This window comes from Panthera onca, chromosome C2, assembly GCF_046562875.1.
Source record: "Panthera onca isolate mPanOnc1 chromosome C2, mPanOnc1 haplotype 2, whole genome shotgun sequence".
In the NCBI taxonomy this organism is placed as follows: domain Eukaryota; kingdom Metazoa; phylum Chordata; class Mammalia; order Carnivora; family Felidae; genus Panthera; species Panthera onca.
In genome coordinates this window covers 46,024,517-46,049,337 of record NC_138347.1, presented here as the reverse complement: position 1 = coordinate 46,049,337, position 24,821 = coordinate 46,024,517, and the positions used below count along the sequence as shown (strand labels likewise).

Genomic DNA, 24,821 nt, shown 5'->3' with positions numbered 1-24,821 from the left:
TGTGAGGTTTCTGGGCTGGACGGTATTGGCTTTACTTTTCTAGACAAAGCTTTTCCTTGTCTCATTACTATATTTCTTAGATACTTTAGAAAACAATTTTTTTAATGTTTATTTATATTTGTGTGTGTGAGAGAGTGAGCAAGCGAACGGGAGAGGGTCAGAGAGAGAGGGAGACACAGGATCTGAAGCAGCCTCCAGGCTCTGAGCTATCAGCACAGAGCTCTACGTGGGGCTTGAAGTCACGAGCTGTGTGAGATCATGACCTGAGCTGAAGTCAGATACTCAACTGCTGAGCCACCCGGGTGTCCCTAAATTTCTTAGATTCTAAGATATGCTTTTTTACTTTTTCTGAAATTGTGATGCATACTAAGATTTTTACATGTTTAATGTGATAGGGTATGTCATCTGTTCTCCACTCCCCAAAGCTATTAAAAAGAATGGTTGTCTTACAATATGGGTAGTGTGAGAATCAGAGAAATAGTTTATTTGCCCAGTAATCTCTAAGCCAGGTTCCAATTAACTGAACCTTAAATCATTTCAATATGAAGGCAGACAAGAAATGATGCAACTTTTGGCAGTATAAATAGTGAAATATAGATTCTAACAAAAACATTTGTTATGCAGTGCTGGGTTTATTATGTTAGTGATCGTAGATAGGAAAAATGCTTTAAGTGATTTTTTTTGGCTTAGGTAGGCTTAAAGAAAGGCCTTTCAGCGGCATCTTCCTGCTGTCCACATCCCTTAAATAAATTTTAAACTGACCAATTGTGAGAGATAAGAGATGTGTGGCTGAATATGAAATTATGTTTTCATTATAGGGTACCTTAATGGTAACAAACCTTCTGAACCAATTTAACACTTTTTTTTTTTTTAATGTTTACTTATTTTTGAGAGAGAGAGAGTGAGTGCAAGCAGGGGAGGGGTAGAGTGGGGGGAAAGAGGATCCTAAGTGGGCTCCATGCTGACAGCACAGAGCTGGATGCTGGGTTCGAACTCATTAGCAGATCATGACCTGAGCTGAAGTCAGATGCTTAACCAACTGAGCCACCCAGGTGCCCCCAATTTAACACTTTAAAAATAGTGAGCAATGTGTTGGGGGGATCTCTAAGACCATCCCTCTGTTCAGTGATCTACTAGGACTTGCTGATTTATTATAGCAAAAGACCAGGTGCTTAATTGGCCCAGCAACTAGTTGTGACAACTCGTGTGAAATGTTGCCAGCCAGAGAAGCTCATCAGACACTCAGAACTCAGGGTTTTTATTGGGGACTGACCACATAGGCACCCTCTGCCTGGCACCTACCAAAATTCCAGACTCTGAGAAGGAAAACAGGTGTTCATTATAAACCACATTGTGCAAACAATTAAGGCAGAGTGAGTCACTCTTATCAGTTAAAGGTGGTGGAATGCTCCTGAAATCTGAGTTCTCAGACCTTAGCTATAGTTGGGCCTTTCAAAGGATGGCTGGTAACTCTTCTGCACGAGCTGTGCTTTTTACTGTGTCTTCATGTCTCCGAGCTGTGCTTTTTACTGTGTCTTCATGTCTCCTTGCATTTCTGCATCACATCTGTGTTCCAAGTATTAGCAATACTTTTGTTCATGGAAGGCTTGATTCTTTAATTGAAAAATCACACTGGCTGGGAAGCTTAAAAGGTGTGCAGAACATTTTCAGAAAATGTCTCATTGGTGACATAGCCAACACCAAAGTTTGTTTTTTTCTTAGCTTAAGCCTTCAGTCCTCCAGTGCAAGCTTTTAGGGTCAGTTTGTACTTGTTTTCCACCTCCGTCCATCAGTTTGTACTTGTTTTCCACCTCTGTCCATCCATTTGTACTTGTTTTCCACTTCTGTCCTATGTGACCTACCAAAGGCACTTGATCTGAGCTGTACAAAAGTTTAGCAGCTAAAATGAGGGCACTAGAGTTGTATATTTTGATGTTTCCACTTCCTGAATTGTTCAGTTTATATTTGGGTTGCATTCCAAAGGTTCATTTGTAAATTGTTGCAATGTGTAACACAGTGTTCCAGGTGCTTACTTGCCAGGCCAGACCACTAATTCTACTTAGTCCACAGTGTAGCTGAAATACAGCTTAGTTATAATAACAAAAGGGCAGAAAACAGTGTTCTTAAAATTTTGCTAGCAGTACAAAATAGAAAACTGTGATATCTATAAATAAGTTATTGGTCTCTGGGAAGAATCGTTCTTTGTAAGTGCAGTGGTTCTTAGCCCTTCTTTAAGAATCAGGTGAGCACAATGTGCCCGCACCCAAATATATATTTATGTAGAGAGATGTAGACACACAGTTTGAAATAGGATCTTACAGTTTCTGAAAATTCATGTAATTTGAAATACCATTCTTGAACCCCAAGTGAAGAACACCTGCATTATTATAAGTGTGACAGTAGTTGTGGTTTGGGGACAGTTCTGAGAGAGGCTTGACAGGGCTTGGGATTGTCACTCCTCAGATGTGTCCCATGGACCAGCAAAAGCATTGTTACCCGGGAGCTTGTTAGAAATGCAGAAGGCAGTTCTAGAAGGCGATGTCTAGGTGATGTTGGTATTGTGTCTTAGTTTAAAAGTTAAAGCTTTTTAAAAATGGGGCATAACTGTCTTTAGCCTTTACTTTGTAGTCTCGAACTCGTTTGGTTTTTTTAATGGGGGCGGGTTTTCTCATAAAGTAGCAGTTTTCAGGAAAAAGCTGGGAATCAAAAGTGCGGAGGTTCATGTGGTGAGGAAGACTTGGGAGCAGCAGGTTCTTGTTCCAGCCACCAGGTGACACTGGCCCAGGGCACCTGGGCTGCCTTCCTAACAGTTGGGGGTGGTGCTGTGGTAAGGAGCACCTGGCGGTGAGCCCCTGTTGGTAGTTCTCGAGGCGAGTGCCTGTAACTCAAGAGTGCGTCTAATTAGATTTGGGACCTGGTGCTGATTGAAGCCAAAGTCAAGATTTTAGACTGCTGTGTCAACGGCCACAGGCTAAAACTGTGACTAGGAACTGCTTAGGTGGCTGAACCATTTAATTTGGGATCATTATAGCTCCTAACAAACAAATGGTGACTTTAACGATTTAGTGCCTATGTCCGAGAAAAAAAAAATGCTTTCCTTTAGATGAATATGTAATCTGAGTGGTGTTTGAGGCTGAATCCTCTCTTGGATGATGTGGTGTTGGATTAAGGCTGTATCCCATCCTGGAGGAAAGGGCTTTGACTTACAAGTGCTCATGAAGGTGGCATGGTCACACGAGTTGTGTGTGTGCCATCTGCCACTGCTAGAACTTCTGGTGAACCTAACCACGTGTGCTTTGTTCTCTGGTAGGTGCACCTCGTCACTGCTTTGTCTTGAAGACAGAACGATGCCGAAGAAAGCAAAGCCCACAGGGAATGGGAAGGAAGAGGGGTCTGTTCCCTGCAAGCAGGTGAAGATAGAGGCAGCTGGTGGACCCTCCTCTATTTTAAATTTTGAAAGCCCCAGTGATCTGTTTGAAAGTTTAATCTCGCCCATCAAGACAGAGACTTTTTTCAGGGAATTCTGGGAGAAGAAGCCCCTTTTTATTCAGAGAGATGACCCTGCAGTGGCTACATATTACCGGTCCCTGTTCAGGCTGTCAGATCTGAAGAGTCTATGCAGCCGGGGTATGTACTATGGAAGAGACATAAATGTCTGCCGGTGTGTCAATGGGAAGAAGAAGGTTTTAAATAAAGATGGCAAAGTGCACTTTCTTCAACTGAGAAAAGATTTTGATCAGAAAAGGGCAACAATTCAGTTTCACCAACCTCAGAGATTTAAGGTAACAGGTTCTCCCTATTATGGAATCGTTAAATGTATTAAAGTGCTAACATTTGGCCACAGGTCAGCTCAGGGGTGAACCTGTGATGAACCTGCCAGTCTGAGAAGAGATACCTCCTGTTTGCTCTTTAAATGCATTCCAAATTAGGAGACCCTGTGTTATCTTTTGGCTAAACCATTGGAATCTCCCAACAGCTCAGGTGGACATGATTAGATGTCATCACACTGCAAAAACTCTATTGCAAGTTTATAAATTATTACCCCTTCAGGAGCGTGTTCTTTGGGCTGTTTTATGTTTTGGTATATGGTAGACCTTTCTATTTGGTCATTATAAATTAAATTATAATTAAATGTCATTATAATATAAGGCGTGATAGTGTCAAGGTGATCATTTTCTTCTTGAAGTTACTTCCCTTTACTGCTGACATTCTAGCTAAGTAGAGGCTTTACAGCTGTGACCGGATCAAGGACCGGATGCATGTTCAAGAAAGAGACTTCACCCTTATTAACAGCTGCTTAGGTGGCATTGAGGAGCTGGGTCTTAGAACTGTTCCTGGGGAGACAGTCATAGATGGAGGGTAGCTGTGATTTGCAAGTCTGGGAGACTGGCTAACTTTTTATTCTGTATCAGTGGTTAACATTTGAGAAATACTTGGCCTCCTTTCTCCTCAGTTTCTGCTTTATAAAATGCAGTCATAGCTTATCTGCTTCTGTAGAGGTTTGAAATCTTTACATGACAGGTGGCCCAGAAGGATTCAGGGTGTATTCTGAGTTCAGAAATTCCCTTTTGTGATCCATGGCTGAACCAAAATGGCAGCATGGGAGGAGAAGGAGAGTGGTTCCTAAGGCTCCATGTTGAGGATTCTGGCTGTGTGATGGCTCCTGGGACTTTGTCATCAGTTACCAGTAATGTTTCCTATGATTGAACTCAGTTGCTTTGTTAGAGCCCATTGGCCAAATCTAGTGAATGTATTTTGCTGTCTACATAAAGGATCTTGAACCTGTTTCTGCTCTGGAGAAAGGGTAAGTACTCTTAGATGTTTCAGTACAAGTCCTAATTTCAGATATTCCATCTCAGGCAGTCATAAGAAGTTGAAATGTCCCTAGGTTGCCAACCTTTTGGCCCAAACACCCAAAAAGAACTTATAAATCACTTGCCAGACCAAGTCATGATTTGTGTTCAGGAAATGTGGACACCACAGTGCTTCTCTCTTAGCTAGTCCTTGACTCTTCTCTTGGTTAGAAGCAACACTTCTTAAAATGTGTGTTTTACCACACTCAGATATCACCTCACGCCAGAGTGGCCAAAATGAACAAATCAGGAGACTATAGATGCTGGAGAGGATGTGGAGAAATGGGAACCCTCTTGCACTGTTGGTGGGAATGCAAACTGGTGCAGCCACTCTGGAGAACAGTGTGGAGGTTCCTCAAAAAATTAAAAATAGACGTACTCTATGACCCAGCAGTAGCACTGCTAGGAATTTACCCAAGGGATACAGGAGTACTGATGCATAGGGGCACTTGTATCCCAATGTTTATAGCAGCACTCTCAACAATAGCCAAATTATTTTTTTTTTTATTTTTTTTAACGTTTATTTATTTTTGACACAGAGAGAGACAGAGCATGAGTGGGGGAGGGGCAGAGAGAGAGGGAGACACAGAATCTGAAACAGGCTCCAGGCTCTGAGCTGTCAGCACAGAGCCCGACGCGGGGCTCGAACTCACGGACTGCGAGATCATGACCTGAGCCGAAGTCAGCCGCTTAACCGACTGAGCCATCCAGGCGCCCCAACAATAGCCAAATTATGGAAAGAGCCTAAATGTCCATCAACTGATGAATGGATAAAGACATTGTGGTTTATATACACAATGGAGTACTACGTGGCAATGAGAAAGAATGAAATATGGCCCTTTGTAGCAGCGTGGATGGAACTGGAGAGTGTGATGCTAAGTGAAATAAGCCATACTGAGAAAGACAGATACCATATGTTTTTACTCTTATGTGGATCCTGAGAAACTTAATAGAAACCCATGGGGGAGGGGAAGGAAAAAAAAAACAGGTTAGAGTGGGAGAGAGCCAAAGCATAAGAGACTCTTAAAACCTGAGAACAAACTGAGGGTTGATGGGGGGTGGGAGGGCGAGGAGGGTGGGTGATGGGTATTGAGGAGGGCACCTTTTTTTTTTTTTTTTTTTCAATATATGAAGTTTATTGTCAAATTGGTTTCCATAAAACACTCAGTGCTCATCCCAAAAGGTGGAGGAGGGCACCTTTTGAGATGAGCACTGGGTGTTGTATGGAAACCAATTTGACAATAAATTTCATATATTGAAAAAAAATAAAAACTTTAAAAAATGTGTTTTAGACATCTAATAACTATGAACATAAAAGGTCAGTGAAGTTGATTGTATGTGATTGGGTCACAAACCAGTACAAAGTTATTATTTGGCATATGTATGGTGTCCTTAGTGGCTGTCATATCTGTACATTAGAATTATTTTTGGCTTTTCTCTGCTCATCTCTTAAGTCCTGTACATTTCTCCTCTCTGATTCCAGGTGGGCCAAACACTTGTACTTGCTTTGCCCCATTGACTCTGTTCTTTGGCCAGGTTTATGAAAGTGGGAAGGATGAGCTTTCTCAGTCTAAACTCAGCTCCCAGGATAGACTGGGTTGCACCCTGCCTTTTCTCTTTCCACCAGTAGAGAGACCTATAGGAGCTGTGGGAGCTCATCCTCTTACAGTAGAATCTGGGTTCTAAATATTTTCTGAGAAGGACTAGTGTTGTATATTTAGGAATGTGCATGTTAATATCAGGATTGAAAAAGTCTAGAGACGGTTTGTCAGTAGCTAGGTTGGGAGACTGTTTAGTGGACAGTTAGTGCCTTGTTTTTTGGGGTCTCAGTATGTGCACAACTTATTATTCTAGTTGGTCTGGAGGTGAATAAGGAGGAATCAGAAAGCCATAAGTTGTTTCCACTCCTGCTTTGGGTAATCCATATGTCAAAGGTCTGGGTGAGTTTACCAAATACACGTGTTCACTTGAACCTTCTAACAGACATTTAAAATAGAGCAGTCATTGTGGTCTGCATCTTACATGTGAAAAAAAAAACAGGTTCAGAGATGTGACTTTTTCGTAATTGCTAAGTAAGCACTTCCGACTCCAAATTTGAGGCAGTTTCATACCATACTTTTAAAGATGTTATTTGAAATGTAGTAGGGCTTTGGTGTGTGTGTTTTTGCTTTTCTCTAGGTGTACCCGTGAGCTTCTCTGGTCTTAGCAGTTGCATTCAGTTTCGATTTTGTGAGTAGGTCAGTGGAGAGAGGAGGTTGTCCCCAGCAAGGGGAGAGGCTGCCACCTTCCCTTTTCGCTGCTCTGGGGCCCTCCTGGGCAGCTCCAGGCATAGTTGCGAGTCCTGAATTAAAGAAGACTGGTTTCAAAAGAGCCTTGTTTGTGCCTGAGTCAGTGTTGGTGAGGCAATGTAAATAAGTTTGCAGGTAAGTTGTTTTATGCTGTTCCCCCAACAACCTTGGTGGAAGGAGGTGGAGTCCTCGTTTTACAAATAAAGAAGCGAAAGTCATTTAGTTTGTAACTGCATCTTGGATTGAGGTGCTTTGTCCTGATCTCTTTCTACTAGGCTATACTTGGCAGATTCAGAAGCTAAAGGTTCAGGAGAAATAGGAAAATTGTGCAATTTCTAGGATTTTTGTAACCTTTAACAAGAAAGGAGACATATACGTATCAATTATAGACCCAGATGCTTGGGCTGGGAACCATAAAGTCACCTACATGGTCCTGAGATACCTCTCAAGCCATTAGAAAGAGAAGCTTTGGTTTTCTAATGGTTTCAGTCACCGTATAAATGTAATTACAGAACCAGGTCCTGCTGGCCCCTCCCTGGTATAAATTAGGCTTCTTGGGAGCTCTCTTAACTCTTTGGAGCTATTCAGAAGCCATTAAATTATTCTTCCTGTGTTAAGTAGAACCCTTGAGATCTATAAATAGAGTAGCCCAGTAGTCTTTATAAAGATGTCTCCCAAAGCTTTTTTTATACTGACCTAATTCTTTTCCACTTGAAACTTTTAATACTGTAGGTCCTTTTTCAGTCAAATGGTAGGATTGATTCCTAAGCTGTGGTTATTGGTTTATTCACCAAATTTTTAAAAATGCATTTTAGCGGGGCACCAGAGTGGCTCAATTGGCTAAGTGTCCAACTCTTGGTTTCAGCTTAGGTCATGATCTCATGGTTTGTGAGTTCGAGTCCCACATGGGGCTGCCGCTGCCAGAGTGGAGCCAGCTTGGGATTGTCCCTCTGCCCTTCCCCTGATTGTGGGCACACTCATGCTCATGCATTCTTTCTCTCAAAAATAGACAAATAAATAAATTTAAAAAAAAAAACATTTTAGTGTATGTTGTGTGTCAGGCACTGTACGTTCATACACTTGAGACTTGGGGTCTTGAATGTCCATTAGAGTCCTTGTAGGTGACCTGTGTTTTCCTTAAGATAATTCCAAAAGAGGCAATATGGAGCCATGGTTAAAGTGCTCAAGCCAGGCTGCCTGGATTTAAATCCTGGCCACGTCATCTAGTAGCTGTGTGTTCTCATGCTTCAGTTTCCTCATCTGTAAACCAGGAAGGATGATAGTGCTCACCTTATGAGAGAGACAGGGTTGTTGGGGACATATATAACCAGTATATGTAAAAGCCCTAAGAAACAGGGCTTGGAATAGAGAAAGTGCTAATAACCATGTGGCTTCCCTTCTCATCTGCTTGGGAAAATCAGGATTCATATTCTCTCTCTCTCTGTGTCTGTCTCTCTCTGGAACCAATGTATAACTCTGCCTGCACACATCTCCCCTTTCACCCCTGCAAAAAAACTTGTTCTCTAATAAGTCTTTACTATTTCAATAAGTGGAACCAGGCACTAATTGCCCATCCAAAGCCAGGAGGGTTTGAATAGTCTTCCCCTTCTACCAGCCCACTGTACTTGGTGCCTCCCAGGCCCTGCCAGTGCTGCTTCCAGGGTGCATCTGCCCCTCTCTGCTTCTCCCCCACCACCCTGGTCATCTCTGGCCTGGGCGACTGCCTTAGTAGCTTCCAGACCCATCTCTCTTGCTTTTCTCCAGGCCATTCTCCACATACCAGACAGAGTGAGCTTTTAAAAATGTAAAGTAGGGGGCACCTGAGTGGCTCAGTTGGTAAGCGTCCGACTTCGGCTCAGGTCATGATTTCATGGTTCGTGGGTTCAAGCCCCACGTCGGGCTCTGTGCTGACATCTCAGAGCCTGGAGCCTGCTTGAGATTCTGTGTCTCCCCTCTCTCTGTGCCCTTCCTCCACTCAGGCTCTGTCTCTCAAAAGTGAATAAAGATTAAAAAAAAATTTTTTTTAACATAAATTAGATCATGTCATTGTCCTGCTTAAAATCCTGCATGACTCTTGATTGCCTGCTTTGCCAGTTTCTCGTTTGTCTGTGCTGGTCTGCACCAGGATGGAAGATTCTCCAGGGCACAGGCGTTGGCTCTTTCACTGCTGAATTCTTGGGTATGTGGAACATAATAGCTGCAGCATAAAGACTTGCTAAGTGAGTAAGAATGTGTCTTTCCTCTTATTTCTAATATACTTTTCACCTCTTCTCCTATCCTCCTTTCTTTTTTAGGATGAGCTTTGGAGGATCCAGGAGAAGCTAGAATGCTACTTTGGCTCCTTGGTTGGCTCGAATGTATACATAACCCCTGCAGGATCCCAGGGCCTCCCACCCCATTATGATGATGTCGAGGTAAGAGGAAGAAAATTGTTCTCTTGGGGCCTGGGTTAGCTGTCAGGGTTCAGTTTAGCTCTCTGCCCTTCTTGCTGTGTGGTCTTAGAGATCCTGACCTCACCTAGATGTTGGGCCAAATTAATCCCACCAAACTGGCTTCCTGCTCATTCTCAAACAGGAGAGATGGTTTCCAGCCTTATTAATATAAAGAGCTACATATCCCTACAAAACAGGTATTTATTGAATCTGTCCACAGAAAAGCATGAGTGGCTTTTTCTGTAATTTCACAGCATAAGGGTTTTAATAAAGTGAGGTCACAAGTAATCTTTACATCTGCTTTCATTTTGTCCTTTTTCTGGAGCTGCCAAAAATGGATAATTTTTTCCATTTGTGAAAATCTTGGGGCAGCTTGAATGAAGGTCATGGTCTCACTTAAACACTGGCACCTTGACAAGTGTTGCTTCACTCTCATGTGGCTGCCAAAAAAGGTAACTCTTTGGCTTGGGCATTTTGTACTTTTATTTTTATACTAATACAGTTATTAGTAAAAAGTCTCCTTTTTCCCCCCTCTGAAGGCAATTTGATAGCAATACATTTCCCAAAAGTTTTTGATTTTGTTTTTAATATTTTAAACAGAGCTTTAAGATATCTTTGGCTGAATGAAGAATAAAAAACTTGATGTTTTCCTATCTGCCAAGGATGATATTCAGGATTTTAGGCACCATGAGTAATTTCTAAAACTTGGCTTTTCCCTCAGAGATTATGGGCTTTGTTGTCTGATAGAAGACTTGAAGGAAGGAGATAGTGGGATATAAAGAGCCCAGTGAGGCTTTATTACACTGAAAAGAATGAATATCCTTCCAGTATCAAGGTTCACGATGACCTGTTTTTTTAAAAGTGAAAAGCAGTGGTGGTAACTTTTATTCAAGTGTAGAGTGAAATGCAACACTAATCTCTCATTTTTATTTTCCATCTGGAATGTGTAATTCATCGAAGCCCTTGGTGGGGCTAATACCCTAGCACCGCTTTGCCTCATGAGTTGTCCGGAAGCTGACATTCCCAGGTCCTGTGGCTCTCTGTAGGTTTTCATCCTGCAGCTGGAGGGAGAGAAACACTGGTGCCTTTACCACCCCACTGTGCCCCTGGCACGAGAGTACAGCGTGGAGGCCGAGGACAGGATTGGGAGGCCGACACATGAGTTCACGTTGAAGGTACGGGACCTCTATCACGGGAGCTGCTCGTGAGACAAGTTCAGGTGTGGGGTTTAGTGTTTGTGTGATGGTCCTCAGAATACGCGCAAGAACGTGGGAGGGGGGAGGGTGGCTCTCACTCGAGCACGTGCAGCTTGTAAAGGAGACTTGGTGTTTGCGTGTGTAGAACTGAGCTGAGGAAATGTTACATTCATTTTCCAAACAACCTGTCTTCAAATATAATCCAAGTTCCACAGGAATGGATTTTGAGCTCAGTGACTACTGGCTTAGAAGTGGAAGGTTTGGCCTGGGGCAGCTTCACCAAATCTAAGAGAGCAGTCAGGACTGGGCTGTAGCTTGCTCAGGCAGAGCACAGCCAGGAGCTTCTTAGTTTTTTTGTTGGTAGAATGCTAGCATGACCCACTCTCCTCCTGATTGTATAGTAGACCCTCTCTGCACTCCCCCTCCCTCCCCCTGCATGTGTAGCCACCAGAAGAATAGTAATAATGAAAGGTCTTAAGGAATCTTACTCCAGGAAGCCAGGTGGCTTGATCATGGCGGCAGGCTCGCCAGCATCTTGCTACAGAAAGAGTCTGTCTTTGAGCAGTTAGCCTGGGTGGACTCATAGCCAATCCCTAGCAGGTGAGATTGCTGAGAAAAAAATCTTAGAGGGATGAGAATAGGTCCTTAATTCAACTTTACATATTGAATTAAGATACCATAGTTAGCTCAAACCATTCCAGAGATTCTACCAACTTGATGTATACAGTTACTGTTTTTGCATTTCTTGTGTCTTGAATTTATCACTAGTTATAATTACTCAATGCCTTATGGACCTTTCTTGATTTTAAAAAGTCTTCCTGCCTGCCTGTACCTAGGAGAAGCAATCTCCTTTTTTGATGTGTGCTTATATTACAGGAGATTTGAATAGACACAATAAAGGTATCATTTTCTTAAGTTCTTGGTCAGCAGACCATGGCACATGGGCCAGAAATAATGGCCTGCTGCCTGTTTTTATAAAGTTTACCGGCACACAACCATATGTATTCCTTACTTATTGTCTAGGGCTCCATTCACATTGCACCCATAGAGTTGGCTGGTTGCCACAGAGACCACATGGCCCATGAACCAATGTTTACCATGGAGCCCTTTACAAAAAGAGTTCACCAACCCTTGCTCTCCATGAAGCATGTTTAATAGGCTCTTGGTTGATTATTTTTAGGGAAAGATTAAGCTATCCATGGTCTCTGAGGCCCAGGCTGAGTTCCTTAGCTTGATGACAGCCAACTGGTCCTGCCCAAGAAAGTTAGTCTTTATAGTGGTCTTCAGGTATAGATGATGTGGGTTCTGTGAGGCAGTGCTGGGAGGCCGGGATGTCATGGAGGGATGCCCATTGGTCACACTCATGAGGATCTCCATTCATTAAGAGCAGCCCTGAGTCTCCTAGGAGGAAAAAGGCAAGCATCAGGTACCGTAGGGTTTTTTCTCAATTGCACATTTATATACATGTGAATTTTAAACCACCGAAGATCCTCAAATGAAATCTTGGCATAAATGCTTAGTATATGAAACAGAAAAGCTGAGTCATTCTGGGTGGGGTGGGCATGAAGGCCACGACGAAAGTCATCACACCTGGGGTCTTGGGATGAAGACCACCCCTGTGATGGAAGCACCACTCTGTGGTTTTGGGGCCTGACACGCCTGGTTTTGAATGTAGCTGTGGTCGCTTAAGAGCTATGTGTTCTTGGGCAAGTTGTTTATGTCAGTCTCAGTTTCTCCTTTATTGAAAATGAGAGCATAATATTTACCTTGTAAGTTGCAAGAACTGAAGTTTTTTGTTTTTTGTTTTTTTTAATATTTGTTTATTTTTGAGAGAGAGTGTGAGCGGGGAGGGGCAGAGAGAGAGGGAGACACAGAATCTGAAGCAGGCTCCAGTCTCTGAGCTGTCAGCGCAGAGCCTGATGTGGGGGTTAAACTCAAGAACTGTGAGAACATGACCTGAGCCAAAGTCGGATGCTTAACCAACTGAGCCATCCAGGTGCCCTGGAAGGATAGGTTTTGATGCCTCCTTTACAATGAAACTCCTTGGAAGAGACGGCTGTATGTCAGTACATTTATTACTGCTTATCAAATTACCACAAATTCCCACAAATTCAGTGGCTTAAAACAACACACATTTAGTTCTGCGGTTCATCAGTCCAGAAGGGATTTGGTTTTCCTTGGCTGAAATCAGGTATTGGCAAGACTGTTCCTTCCAGAGACTCTAGGGGAGAATCCATTTCCATGCTTTTTCTAGCTTTTAGAGACCTCCTGCATTCCTTGGCTCACAGCCCTTCCTCCATCTGCAAAGCCAGGAACATAGAGCCCAGTCTTTCTCATGCTGACATCTCTTTGGTTCTCTCCTCCTGTACCATCTTCTACTTTTAGGGATCCTTGTGATTACGTCGTACCTGCCTGGATAATCCAGGATAATTTCCCTCTCAGCAACTTTAATTCCATTCACAGCCTATTCATATCATCTATATTCATAGATGCCGGGGATTAGGCCACGGACATCTTAAGGGACCCTGCCCAGTCTTCTCTCCTGCTCCTGGGAACACCTCCCAGGAGGCTCCCGCCCCCGACCCCAGACTTGCTCCAGGACCAGTCTCCCCAAGGTTACCAGGGGCCACCACGTTGTCAAGTACAGTGCTTGCCTCCGAGTTCCCATCATTCCTTTTTTTAAAGTTGTATTTATTCTGAGCTAGAGATAGCATGATCAGGGGAGGGGCAGAGAGAGAGGGAGAGAATCCCAAGGAGGCTTCGCATTGTTAGTGTAGAGCCTGATGGGGCTCGAACCCACAAACCATGAGATCGTGACCTGAGCCGAAGTTGGACGCTTAACCGACTGAACCACCCAGGTGCCCCCCTCTGAGTCCCCATCTTAACAGCCTCCTGTCAGCCTCATTGGACACAGTGGTTCACTCCCACCTTCCTCACTGGGGTTCTAGGATGCCAGCCTCTTTTGCTTCTCTTTCCTGCTTACTGGCTGTTCCTCTTCATTCTCTTTGGCTGTTTTTTCTTCAGTCTTTGCACCTCTGAAAGTTAGGGTGCCAGGGTTTATTTCCTGGACCTCTTTCCTCAATCCATACCCACTCCCATGGTTTTAAATTCCCTCTAGAGGGGCTGAGACTTCAGGTCAGGTCATGACCTCACAGTTTGTGGGTTCAAACCCCGCATCTGGCTCTCTGCTGTCAGTGAGGAGCCTGCTTTGGATCCTCTGTCCCCTCCCTCTCTGCAACTCCCCACTTGCTCTCTCTCAAAAATAAAACATTTAAAAATAAATAAATTGGGGCCCCTGGGTGGCTCACTCGGTAAGCGTCCGACTTCGGCTCAGGTCATGATCTCACAGTTCGTGAGTTCGAGCCCCGCATCGGGCTCTGCGCTGACAGCTCAGAGCCTGGAGCCTACTTCAGATTCTGTGTCTCCCTGTCTCTCTGCCCCTCCCCCACTCACACTGTCTCTCTCTCTCTCTCTCTCACAAATAAACATTAAAAAAAAATTTAAAAATAAATTCCCTTTAGACTGATGTATTTGCAATGCTATGTCCTGTCTTTAGCCCACATCTCTAAACTCCTATCCAACTGCCTACTTAATGTCTCTACTGGAAAGATAAAAGGTGCCACAAACTTAGTATTCTGCAAAGCAAACTCCCATTTCCTGCTGTCCCCAGCCTTCTTTCCTGTAAATGTGACACATTTTCCTGCTTGTTCAGGATAAAACCCTTGGATGTGGATTTATACAAAAGCCTCATATCTGGTATCCCCTTTGCAGGCTTTTCTGACATGACCATAATGATCTTTTGAGATCCATTGTACCCTTTGCCCAGATCTACAGTAGCTTTCTATTAAATTCAGAATAAAAGTCAAAGTCTTTAAAACAGGCCAGAAGGTCCTGTAATCCAGCCCCTCTGCTGCCTTCTCACTTCACTTCCCATCATTTCCACCCTCACTGCTCTCCTGCCACATGGACCCAAGCACATTTTTAACCTCAGGACCTTTGCCCTTGCTCTTCCCCCTGCCTGGAATCCTTTTGGCCCAGGTAGTCACTTGGCTAGCTTGCTCATTCTCTAAAGTCTCAATTGAAATGTCAGTCTAGCAGAGTGAGGTTTTAGCGCCCATCCTGGATAACAGTGGCATCTCTTACCCCAGGCACACCCTGCCCACCACCTCCATATGCATCATTCATGTCTGTCTTCTGCTTCTTTGTCTTCATTGCACTTACCACTGCTTGACATTATTTACTGCTTTATTTTCTGCCTCGCCCCACTCGAGTGTTTTTCTTGTATTCATTGTCTCTTCTCTCTTCTTAAATGTTTGCTCTCATCTCAAATGAACTACAAAGGGACAGGTCTTTGTTTAATGCTCTAACCCCGGTGCCTCGCATCTTGCCTGGTGTGGGAGGAGGATGGAGAGGGGTTAACCAAATGTTTGTGGGATGAATAAATAAATGAATGAATGAATGAATGAATGAATGAAGGTCTCATTTGGAGGGTGGTGCAGAGACACTGAGCAAATGATAGCTGTAATTGTGAGTCAAGCATTTGCTTCAAGTGGTAATTTCCCTGTCAGTTTGGTGTCGTTCAGGGTGAATGAGCCCCTAAGAGAGCCCTTATGAATATATTTAATTGTATACTGTTTCTTTCAAAGGAAAATCTTAGCGTTAAGGAAAGGGTTTTTGGTTCATTTGTCTTTTTATCTGCTGTCTCTTGAACCACACCTCCTGGGCTCTTAACCAGAGTCAGACTGCTTCCCGTGTTGCAGATGGGAGGCAAGCGGCTATCAGGATTGCCTCTCCTCCTTAGGCAACTGCTATATGGAATGTTTCTCGTCTGGGTGGGATTGGGGAGGAAGTAGCTTCAGGAGTGATTTAGGAAGGATATTTCTATCCCCTGGCTTGGGCGAGTCCTAGGACAGGATGGAGGCGGCTCACCCGCCCAAGAGGGGGACTGATCTTCAGTTCCATCTAGTTTTTAGGTTCAAGGGAAGGGTTACATGCTTTTTCATCTAGTCATCCAAACATTCATTGAGCCTCTATTATACGACTGATGCTTTGGGAGTTCAGGTTTTGGAGGACACACGATGGACCTCGACCCTCCCTGGAAGAGCTCACAAACTTCCTGATGGTTGATGGGGAAGTGGCAGGTAAAATAGTACTTACGGTACAACCATCTGCCTATCACTGTTCCAAGAGCTCTGGATATGGCATCTCCTTTAATCCTGAAAATAAGTCTGAATTTTGGGCCATTGCCTCCATTTTACAGGTGAAGGAACTGAGACTTTGGTGGGTTAAATAATTTTCTGAGGTTCCTCGCCAGTAAATGGCAACGTCTGTATGACTCTAAAGCTTCTACTCTTGACTGCTGGACCCTTCAGAGGGTGGAGAGGAAGGGTGCAGGCTTCCCAGACACAGGAGGTCACCTGCTTGATCCCTGGATTGGGATGGGGCAGTTTCAAGTGTAACTGGTCTCGGCTGTGAATAAAGAAGGGGACTTCGGGTACTGAAAGCCTCTCGGGACTGGGGTTCACAGTGACAGACTCACAGGCACAGTGAAGCTAGACTAATGGGACCCCAGGAGCCCAGCATACAGACCACCCCATGAATCAGTAAGTAGAAGGTTTCTAGAAGGGAGAACTGAAACTCAGAGCCTATTTTTGTTTCTTCAAGACAAAGGATTGAGAAGACCTCCTCCTTATTAACTCCCTCCTCCCTTTTCTTTTTCTTCCTTTAGCCGGGTGATTTCCTGTACTTCCCCAGAGGGACTATTCATCAAGCGGACACTCCTCCAGGTCTGGCCCACTCTACTCATGTGACCATCAGCACCTACCAGAACAAGTATGACCCTCTTCTCAGCCTCGTGTCCCAGGGCAGCTCAAGTTGTGGCCCGGGGCAACACACACAGAAGGGAATGAGGGAGTTGGCCACTACTGTCCTCCTTATCCAATCTCAGGGGTTTCATTCAGGCTTCCTTGCTAACTCCATACTCCTTTAGAGTCTTCTCCCTGCCATCGCCCCGTCGGGGATTCCTTCTGGGAACGCCATGAACATTGGGATTTACCCAACGAAGACTCGAAAATTTGGGATGAAAGAACCATAGTTGTGGGTGTGGCAGTGTTAAAGATGCCAGGCTGGACTGGTAGTCTGTCTCTTTTTAAAAATCTTTTATTGCAGTAAAATATTTACAACGTAGTATATGCCACTGTAACCATTTTTAAGTGTACAATTTGGTGACAGTAATTACATTCACACTGTTGTGTAAGCATCACCACTATCTGTTTCCAAAACATTTCATCACCCCAAACAGAAACCCTCGTGTCCACTGAAACCTCTGGATCTCTTTTAAGGTTTCTGTCTTTTATAAAAGTTCATGAAGTTATGTAGGAGAGGAAGTCTGGAACAGTAAGACCTAAACTCACATGTGCTGAAAACAGTTCTAATTAAAACTGTGTTCCATTTCGGTGAGTGCCTCCTCACAGGACCCGGGCAGAAGCGCCCTCCCTGTGAGTGATTTCTGAACAGCAGCAACCTTGCTAGTAGTCCAGACCTCCTTGAAAGTCATTACTGTATCGCAGCCTGCAGGCACCAGCCGCTGTGCTAGTTGCTGGGAATGCAGGCCTGTTACTGAAGGGTCTTTGAGAGAACTTGCAGTCTGGAAGTCGGGGCAGATTCCATCATGGGTCTGCAGGGGGAACTCTTGCAGCATAGAGGAATGCATTTTGCCAAGCTGGGGCATCTAGGAAGGCTTCAGAAATGACTTGACACCCAAGCTGAGTGAGTCTCAAAGGATGAGTAAGTAGAGGTGGGTCAGAAGGTCAAAGTAGGAGAGGCATTCTAGTCCTGACGGACAGCCAAGTCCCCTCCTACCTTAAAGCCATAACTTGCAAAACAAGTTAGTAAGGTACTTCTACTTCCTCATCTGGGTTTTCTGGGTGAAATTAACCCCTGCGTTTGAGAGGCTGCTCAGAGGAATTTGCTGGAGCCTGGCCTAAAGTTAGTGCAGTCCTTGCCCACAAATAGAAGGCCAAAGCTTAGGAAAAATGCCTTTGTCACTGTGGCTAGGCAGATTCTTGGGCATGGCCGGGAACAGAAAGTCACCAAGGCCAGCTTAAGAAGAGCGGGGACAATTGAGGGAGTGAGATTGTAGGAAGTGGAAAGAGCCAGCCACAGGGAGGCCAGAACCTGAAGTTCAGTGTGGGTACAAAGTACCTCTGGGCCTTGACAGCCAGTTTGGCACCATGAATGTCCATGTAGCTTCTGGTGTCCCGCCATTAATGTTACTCAGCTCATCCCCCTTTCTGTGATTCTCTGTCTTTTGCATTTCACTTACTGGCCCCGACTGGTTTCCTAGTAATTGGTTTTTCACGTACTTTGTTGTCTTTCCTCATCTTCTGTTCACTCATAACATTGACTCACCATAAGCCATTATTAGGTTTCTTGTCTGACCTCCCTGTATCTCAGTGGACTTAATAGCTTTTACTTTTGCTAAACTGTTTCCTAGTTCCAAGAGTGAAGAGCTAGTGGGCTCTTCCCTGGGTCCCACCCATGTCTTTGGTCAGCTGGGGATGTGGATGGACACCATGACTGACGTGTGTAGGTCAGACTCTGACCTGAGCCTTTATCGGTGGTGCTGGGGCTAGAATGGGACAAATTTAACTCAAGAACCATTGCTCCCCAGAGATGTCCCTGTGCTTTGGTCCTAGTACTCTTGAAGGCACTGTGGCAGGGTGAGGATTTCGGGGCCTTTTCCTAACACCTCTTAAGGGTAGCTTTTTTGGGAAGTTTTGGGACCTCTGTGGGACAGCAGCAGGTTGGTTTGGCTATTTTACCAAAGTGAACCCCTCAAGAGTTATAAACCTCAAATTCTGGAAAGGCCCAACATCCATTCTGACTCTGAAAAGAGCACAGAGCTCTGGTTAGCTGCAGTTAATCTCTTCATGAGCTACTGCCACATGATTTCACCTATGGCCTTGCAAAAGGAGCTTATTTTTGTGCTGGTGAAAAATCTCCTGGAGGAGGTTCACGCAGTCAGATCTGTGAGGTTGGGTGTAACGTGAAGTTATAAAGTGGTGAAGATGCCAAAGGGTGGACATCTTAGGGAAAGTGTCTCTGATGTGGCTTTTGTCTTCGTTTGCCACTTTTCCGGAAGGGAAGCATAAAAGTGTTAATTTTGCTTAGTGGGTGAGAAGCAAAAGTCATACTGTGAATTTCCATTTTGCACGTAGCCAGCAATTTGAAATCTGGTGACACTGAGGAAAATTTTAAACAGCTAAGAAATGTTTAAAGAGAGCAACCCCACAGAGCATTTCTTACAGTGGCACACATTTGGGAGTGAGCCAGTGGTAGATGCCCCAGAGAAAACACAGGTAATTGAACACCGATGCTCATCCCTAAATGTTATTTTTGGCCATTGGATTCTACCCTTCTATCCCAGTAAACCACTGCTAGAGTTTCAACAAGTTGCAAGTTGACTATTTTAAAATTATTGATGTTGGATATTTTACTGGGGAAGAGTGCCCCTCTATTACAAGGGAAAAAGGAAAATGTAGCGTCTAACAGTTCAGATGATTACACAGTCTAGGGATCTTACGGTTACCCTAAATGTATTTCTTTTGTAGTTTTTGAACATAAACATTTTTTATGTCCTATAATTGTTAAAATCTCCTACAAAGCTCCTCTCATAGACACTTGTGTTATAGTTGAAGACATTATAAAATATTGGTCCCTTGAACTTCCCACTTAGACTGTATATGATTGTGTGGTATCTTTAGGAAAAATTGTGAATAAAGTCTAGCTTCCCACTTTTAACTTTCCACGTGAGTGTTTGGGAAAGGCGGGGGAGAGAAGATGTGTGATTGATGAAGGTCTTTTAAAGTTTTTTGTGCTGAGTAATGTCAAATTAATTAAACTCACGATGCCTGGAGAAGGGAAGGAAGTTGGAATGCCCTTTGTAGCTTTGGGATTTACTCTCGAAATCAGTGTTTTTTGTAAATTCTGTGTGTGGTCTGTTTTCTTTTTTGGTGCATGTTGCAGTTCATGGGGAGATTTCCTTTTGGACACCATGTCGGGGCTTGTGTTTGACACCGCAAAGGAAGATCTGGAGTTCCGGGCTGGCATACCCCGGCAGCTGCTCCTGGTGAGGAGTGAAGGCGGGTGGGGGGAGTGGCAGCCCAGGCCGGCGGAAGCCGTTGTCCCCCTCGGAGGGACCCCAGGATCCTTCCTCCCACAGGAGTCAAGCTTGTCTCCTGGGCTGACGGCAGAGCTGGGAGGTTTGCAGAGGAGGGTCGTGCCGCACGGGACGTGGGACCCAAAGAGCCTAGGGTGTTGTGCAGACAGCCCTCTTTCCATATGTCACGGTGGCAGTAGCAGGCGCTGTGAGGACGCTGGCTGAATAAGTGGTTGAATAAGTAAGACATGTGGCTAGGAGAGCCATAGATTGATTGCACATGATTAGTTAGGAGAGACCCACAGGAGATCCTTGGGGTACTTGGGTATTCCTGGCTTTCCTCTGCATCCTTGTTTTATGTTTGAAACAGCAGCACTGTTAGGCTAGTTTTCAGGTGACTGAATTAGTGCTAAGTTGAGCAAAGGTTACTTTCACTGTCTGAAGCAGTCACCTCAGGATGATGAGTTGGCTTTCCTAAAGGCAGAGCTGAGACTGCACCATATTTCTAGGGATCCCTCTTTCTAGGCAAAATCCTGACAATTGATCTTGTTTTGGCTAACAAAAGGCAGCTTATGATGAATAGTGGTTACAAGGAAATAATGGGGTATTCTTAAACACACTGGTTGTCCCCTGCCCCATACCCCCAGAAGTGTCATGGATCTTCGTCTGTACTGGGTGATTATGCTCAGTGTACTACTTTGGAGACCAGGACCTGGGCAGTAAGTCTTGTTGGAGTTTGGGCCAGCACTCACTTCTCTTTCCAGCAGGTGGAAGCCACAGCGGTTGCAACAAGATTAAGTGGCTTTCTGAGGACCCTTGCAGACCGCCTGGAGGGCACCAAAGAGCTGCTTTCAGCAGACATGAAGAAGGATTTTGTTATGAACAGACTCCCCCCTTACCATATGGGAGACGGATCAGAGTTTTCAACGCCAGGTGGAGCTTTTGCTTTTCTTCTAGGTGGTTGGGCTGATGTGGGATATTTTGAGGCTTTCCTGGGTGGGCTCCTCTTTGGGAAGATGGAAAGTAAGAAGCATCTTAAAGTTTATTTGAGAGAGAGGGAGAGAGAAAATCCCAGGCAGGCTCCATGCTGTCAGTGCAGAGCCCAATGTAGGGCTCCATCTCACAAAGCGTGAGATCATGACCTGAGCCAAAATCGAAAGTCCATCACTTAACCAATGAGCCACCCAGGTGCCCCAAGAAGCTGGTAAGGTGGATCTGGATCTGTCTTTGGCGTGTTATGTTTGGATAGGACATGCTGTACCTTTAGGCATCCTGCCTCCGAGCATGTTGGGGAGAAAGAGCCCTGTGATTGTGGGTGAAAAATAGGTGTATTTATGGGTCCTCTGGTACTCATCATCTTCAGGAAGTTTTAATAACTTGAACACTGAACTAATTCCAACAAGATGAACTCAGGGATGGGTAAAATGTTGCCACCAGCAGGTGAAATTTAAGAATGCCCAAGGTGGTCACCAACTTTCCCTAAGTCCCATGTGACTACTTTGGGACAGGTTTAGGCTGCAAATGACCTAACACTTGTGGATAGATGGTGATAGCGTATCATCAGTATGGCACTCCTGCAGGGGGACAAATGGGTTTAGGTTGCAACTGGGAAGACCACACACTGTTGAGGGTTGTGGGGCATCTCAGTAAAAGAGTGTTGGAAGGCTTTATAGGATTTGGGCTCTGGTTAGGTGATTTTTTAGGAGGGTTAAGAGAGTGGGGCTTTGCTCTGAGTTGGATGCTGTCAGAAAATAGGGAGTCTAATTGGGTCTTCTATAGGCAGGAGGAGTGAAAGGAAGCTGAAGTTGGAATTAGTAAAATGGGATCTGCTTCCCAGATTAGCAGGATGGGGACCTGTGGTCCTTTTGGAGGTTTGGACAAAGTTCTTGCTTTTGCCTGAGTTCTGACATGATTGTGGAGCGGTCCTGTTTTAGTCTGGCTCTCTCACAGAGGAGGGGCCTTGCTTACTGTTGGTGTTCAGGGGGACTGTGTTCAGCAGAGCACCGACACGTGGCTGTGAGCTCCAGGCCCAATCTCGGGCTGCTTGGTGCTTTCTCCATGGAGTAAGAGTCTCATTTTTACTAATTTTTATTAAAACCTTATTTATCATAGTTGAGAACCACTGAAATAGTCTATAAGGTTGCCTCTAACATTGATTCAATTTATATTTTTAGTACAGTCTTTAGGGGAAGTTTAGAATTAGTTTGGTCCTATTCAAAACAGATTTTTTTCAGCATGTATTTCATCTTTATAGAACCATTTTCTGAGTATCAGCTTATGGCACGGAATATCTTCTCTAAGGTTTTCCTTGTCTTAGCCATTATCGTCCATAAGGCTCTGTTCTTTCGAGACTCTTTAACCAGATGACCCTGTAAGATTAGTCTGTTTTTAGTGGCTACTTTTTCACTAAGTTAAATCTAACTTGGGAAAGGACTATTTTTTTATTTCTGTGAATTTTATTAGCTGGTTTTTATGATCTTATGCTTGACCTACATGGATAGAATAATTTGCTATGATTATACAACTAGTTGGTGAGATGGTGCGGTTTGAACGCAGTCCTTTCAGGGTCCACGTGTAGAGCAAGAGGCAGAGGACAGAAACTGGGGAAGGGAGTGTTGTGTGCAGAAGGCACGGTGGCCCTATTGTGACAGTTGTCATGCTTCCATGGTATTGTATACATCTATTTAATATGCTTAACCATCTATCGTTACTGATCTGTTAAACATCTGCACTGGAAGAATGAGCTCCATAAGGATGTAAACTATATTTCAGTATCATTATAGATATAGGGTAAGCCAATACTTGAGTTGGAGGGTACCCCACACTTAGATTTTACCCACAGACAAGATTCAGCCTGGGTTTCCTCTTGTGAAGGTTGTCTTTCTCCCTGTGGGTCTTCTAGGTGGACAGTTACCAAGGTTGGACAGCACAGTGAGACTGCAGTTTAAAGACCACACCATCCTCACAGTAGGGCTGCATCAGGATCAGTCTGTGAGTATACAGAGGGGAGGAGGTTTCCTGTTTTCTCAGAACCTTTCTGTCACGGGCCTCAGGTTATCAAATTAACAAACGGCCCCTGCCTTTACCCCTCATGCATCTGTCCTCATAACTTTGTGCCCTGGCTTTACATCAATCAGATGGTGCTTACATCTCACTGGGCCAGAGAGGCCTGCCTGTTGGACGTTTGGGGCTTGCCCTCATCCCCACAGATTCTCCTTTATTCCCCTCATGTGGGGATTATTGCCTGGTCTCAGGCCATACTGCTCTTGCTCAGATAACTGCAGACCCTTGTTCATGCACCTCCCTCAGTCCCTCTCCCCTCCTGAATGTTGTCCAAATCTATCATTACATATGGCTTTGTGAAGGTTTCTTTTCAAAAAATCTCTATCTTGTAGATCATGGAGAAGAAAGTTGACATTCCGTAACCTTGTCACCTAATCCTATGGTTGCCAAAACCGGCTAACTGATCCTTGACTCTATTGGAATTTTTTTTTTTTTTTTTGGAGAGTGAGTGCCAGTGGGGGAGGGGCAAAGAGAGAGGAGGAGAATCTTAACCAGGCTCCATGCTGGGCATGCTGATTCAGGGCTTGATCTCACTGTTGTGAGATCATGAGCTGAGCTGAAATCAAGAGTCGGAGGCACAACCAACTGGAAAAGTTTTAGAAGTTTTAAATTCCTGGGCTTCATCTGCTCTGGGTTGGAGCTTCTGTATTTATTAGTAAAGCTCCCTGGACACCATCCCCTGCCCTATGACTTCCCCCTCTTCCTTTTAATTCGCTATCTTGATAGGTACTCCATAAATGATTGGAGGGGGATGAGAGTGTGGGGCAGCTAGGTGTGTCTATAACCAGACTGTCAGCCATCATGGCCAGACCTGGAGAGGACTGATTTATAAAACACACAGGAAAAAAAACCTCAGAAGTATACACTCTTGTATTCCTATTTTAAAAAAAAAAAAAAATCCTAGTTATTCTGATAATCAGTTTGAGACATTCTGTATCAGGCCAAGGTCTTTGTCCCTGATGTAAGAGGTGACCAGGAATGAGTGAGGGTTCTGATTAGGATGATAAACCCCCGTGTAGGATGGATAGGAAGGGAAGTTGGGACTATTTGGAAGGCTACTGTATTTGGAAGTTTTTATAGCTCCTGTGGCTGGTAATATTTGCTCCATGGTGTTCATAAATTGTCAGCTTATCTATAACTGGGAATGTCAAATTCTGACATAAAACTGTGCTGTTAGGATCAAAGGAACAAACGTGTTTCATTGATAAGTTGATATGTAAACATTTGTTTTTTAATTAAACCCCATTTCTGATGATGTTCTACCAGCTACACTCTTTAAAAAGTGCCTATTTGTTATATACAAATAGTAATCTAATTATAATATATACCTTGTATATAATCATTTTGTGTCAAAAAGATTCTTTACAGTATTCTGGGTGTTGAATTTCATTATTGGAAAACACTCCTAGTAGTCACCTGCTATTTTTTTTTTTTTTTTTCAACTTTTTTTTTAATTTATTTTTGGTACAGAGAGAGACAGAGCATGAACGGGGGAGGGGCAGAGAGAGGGAGACACAGAATCGGAAACAGGCTCCAGGCTCCGAGCCGTCAGCCCAGAGCCTGACGCGGGGCTCGAACTCACAGACCGGGAGATCGTGACCTGGCTGAAGTCGGATGCTTAACCGACTGCGCCACCCAGGCGCCCCTAGTCACCTCCTATTTTATTGTTGATAACTTAACCCACCCCCTCCCCTTTTTTCTTTTAAAGGACGAAACTCAGGAAAAGATGATTTACATCTATCATTCCTTAAAGAACAGGAGAGAGACACACATGATGGGAAATGAGGAAACAGAGGTCCGTTCCAACCTAAAATGTCTTTCCTGTGATT

General features: G+C 44.2%; 1 protein-coding gene across 6 annotated transcripts in view; it reads left to right on the top strand.

Annotated features, from left to right (window-relative positions):
- The window catches only part of RIOX2 (ribosomal oxygenase 2), a 28,054-nt gene that overhangs the window by 2,346 nt on the left and 887 nt on the right, over positions 1-24,821 (top strand). For 5 of the 6 annotated variants that reach the window (XM_078452922.1, XM_078452920.1, XM_078452921.1 and 2 more), the window contains exons 2-9: positions 3,311-3,782; positions 9,436-9,555; positions 10,620-10,748; positions 16,498-16,601; positions 19,797-19,899; positions 20,694-20,862; positions 22,832-22,920; positions 24,701-24,787. In XM_078452922.1, coding sequence (XP_078309048.1) covers positions 3,348-3,782; positions 9,436-9,555; positions 10,620-10,748; positions 16,498-16,601; positions 19,797-19,899; positions 20,694-20,862; positions 22,832-22,920; positions 24,701-24,787 — 1,236 coding nt within the window. In that variant the 5' untranslated portion in view covers positions 3,311-3,347. The remainder of the gene's footprint in view (positions 1-3,310; positions 3,783-9,435; positions 9,556-10,619; positions 10,749-16,497; positions 16,602-19,796; positions 19,900-20,693; positions 20,863-22,831; positions 22,921-24,700; positions 24,788-24,821) is intronic. The other variant, XM_078452924.1, reaches the window with a different exon arrangement.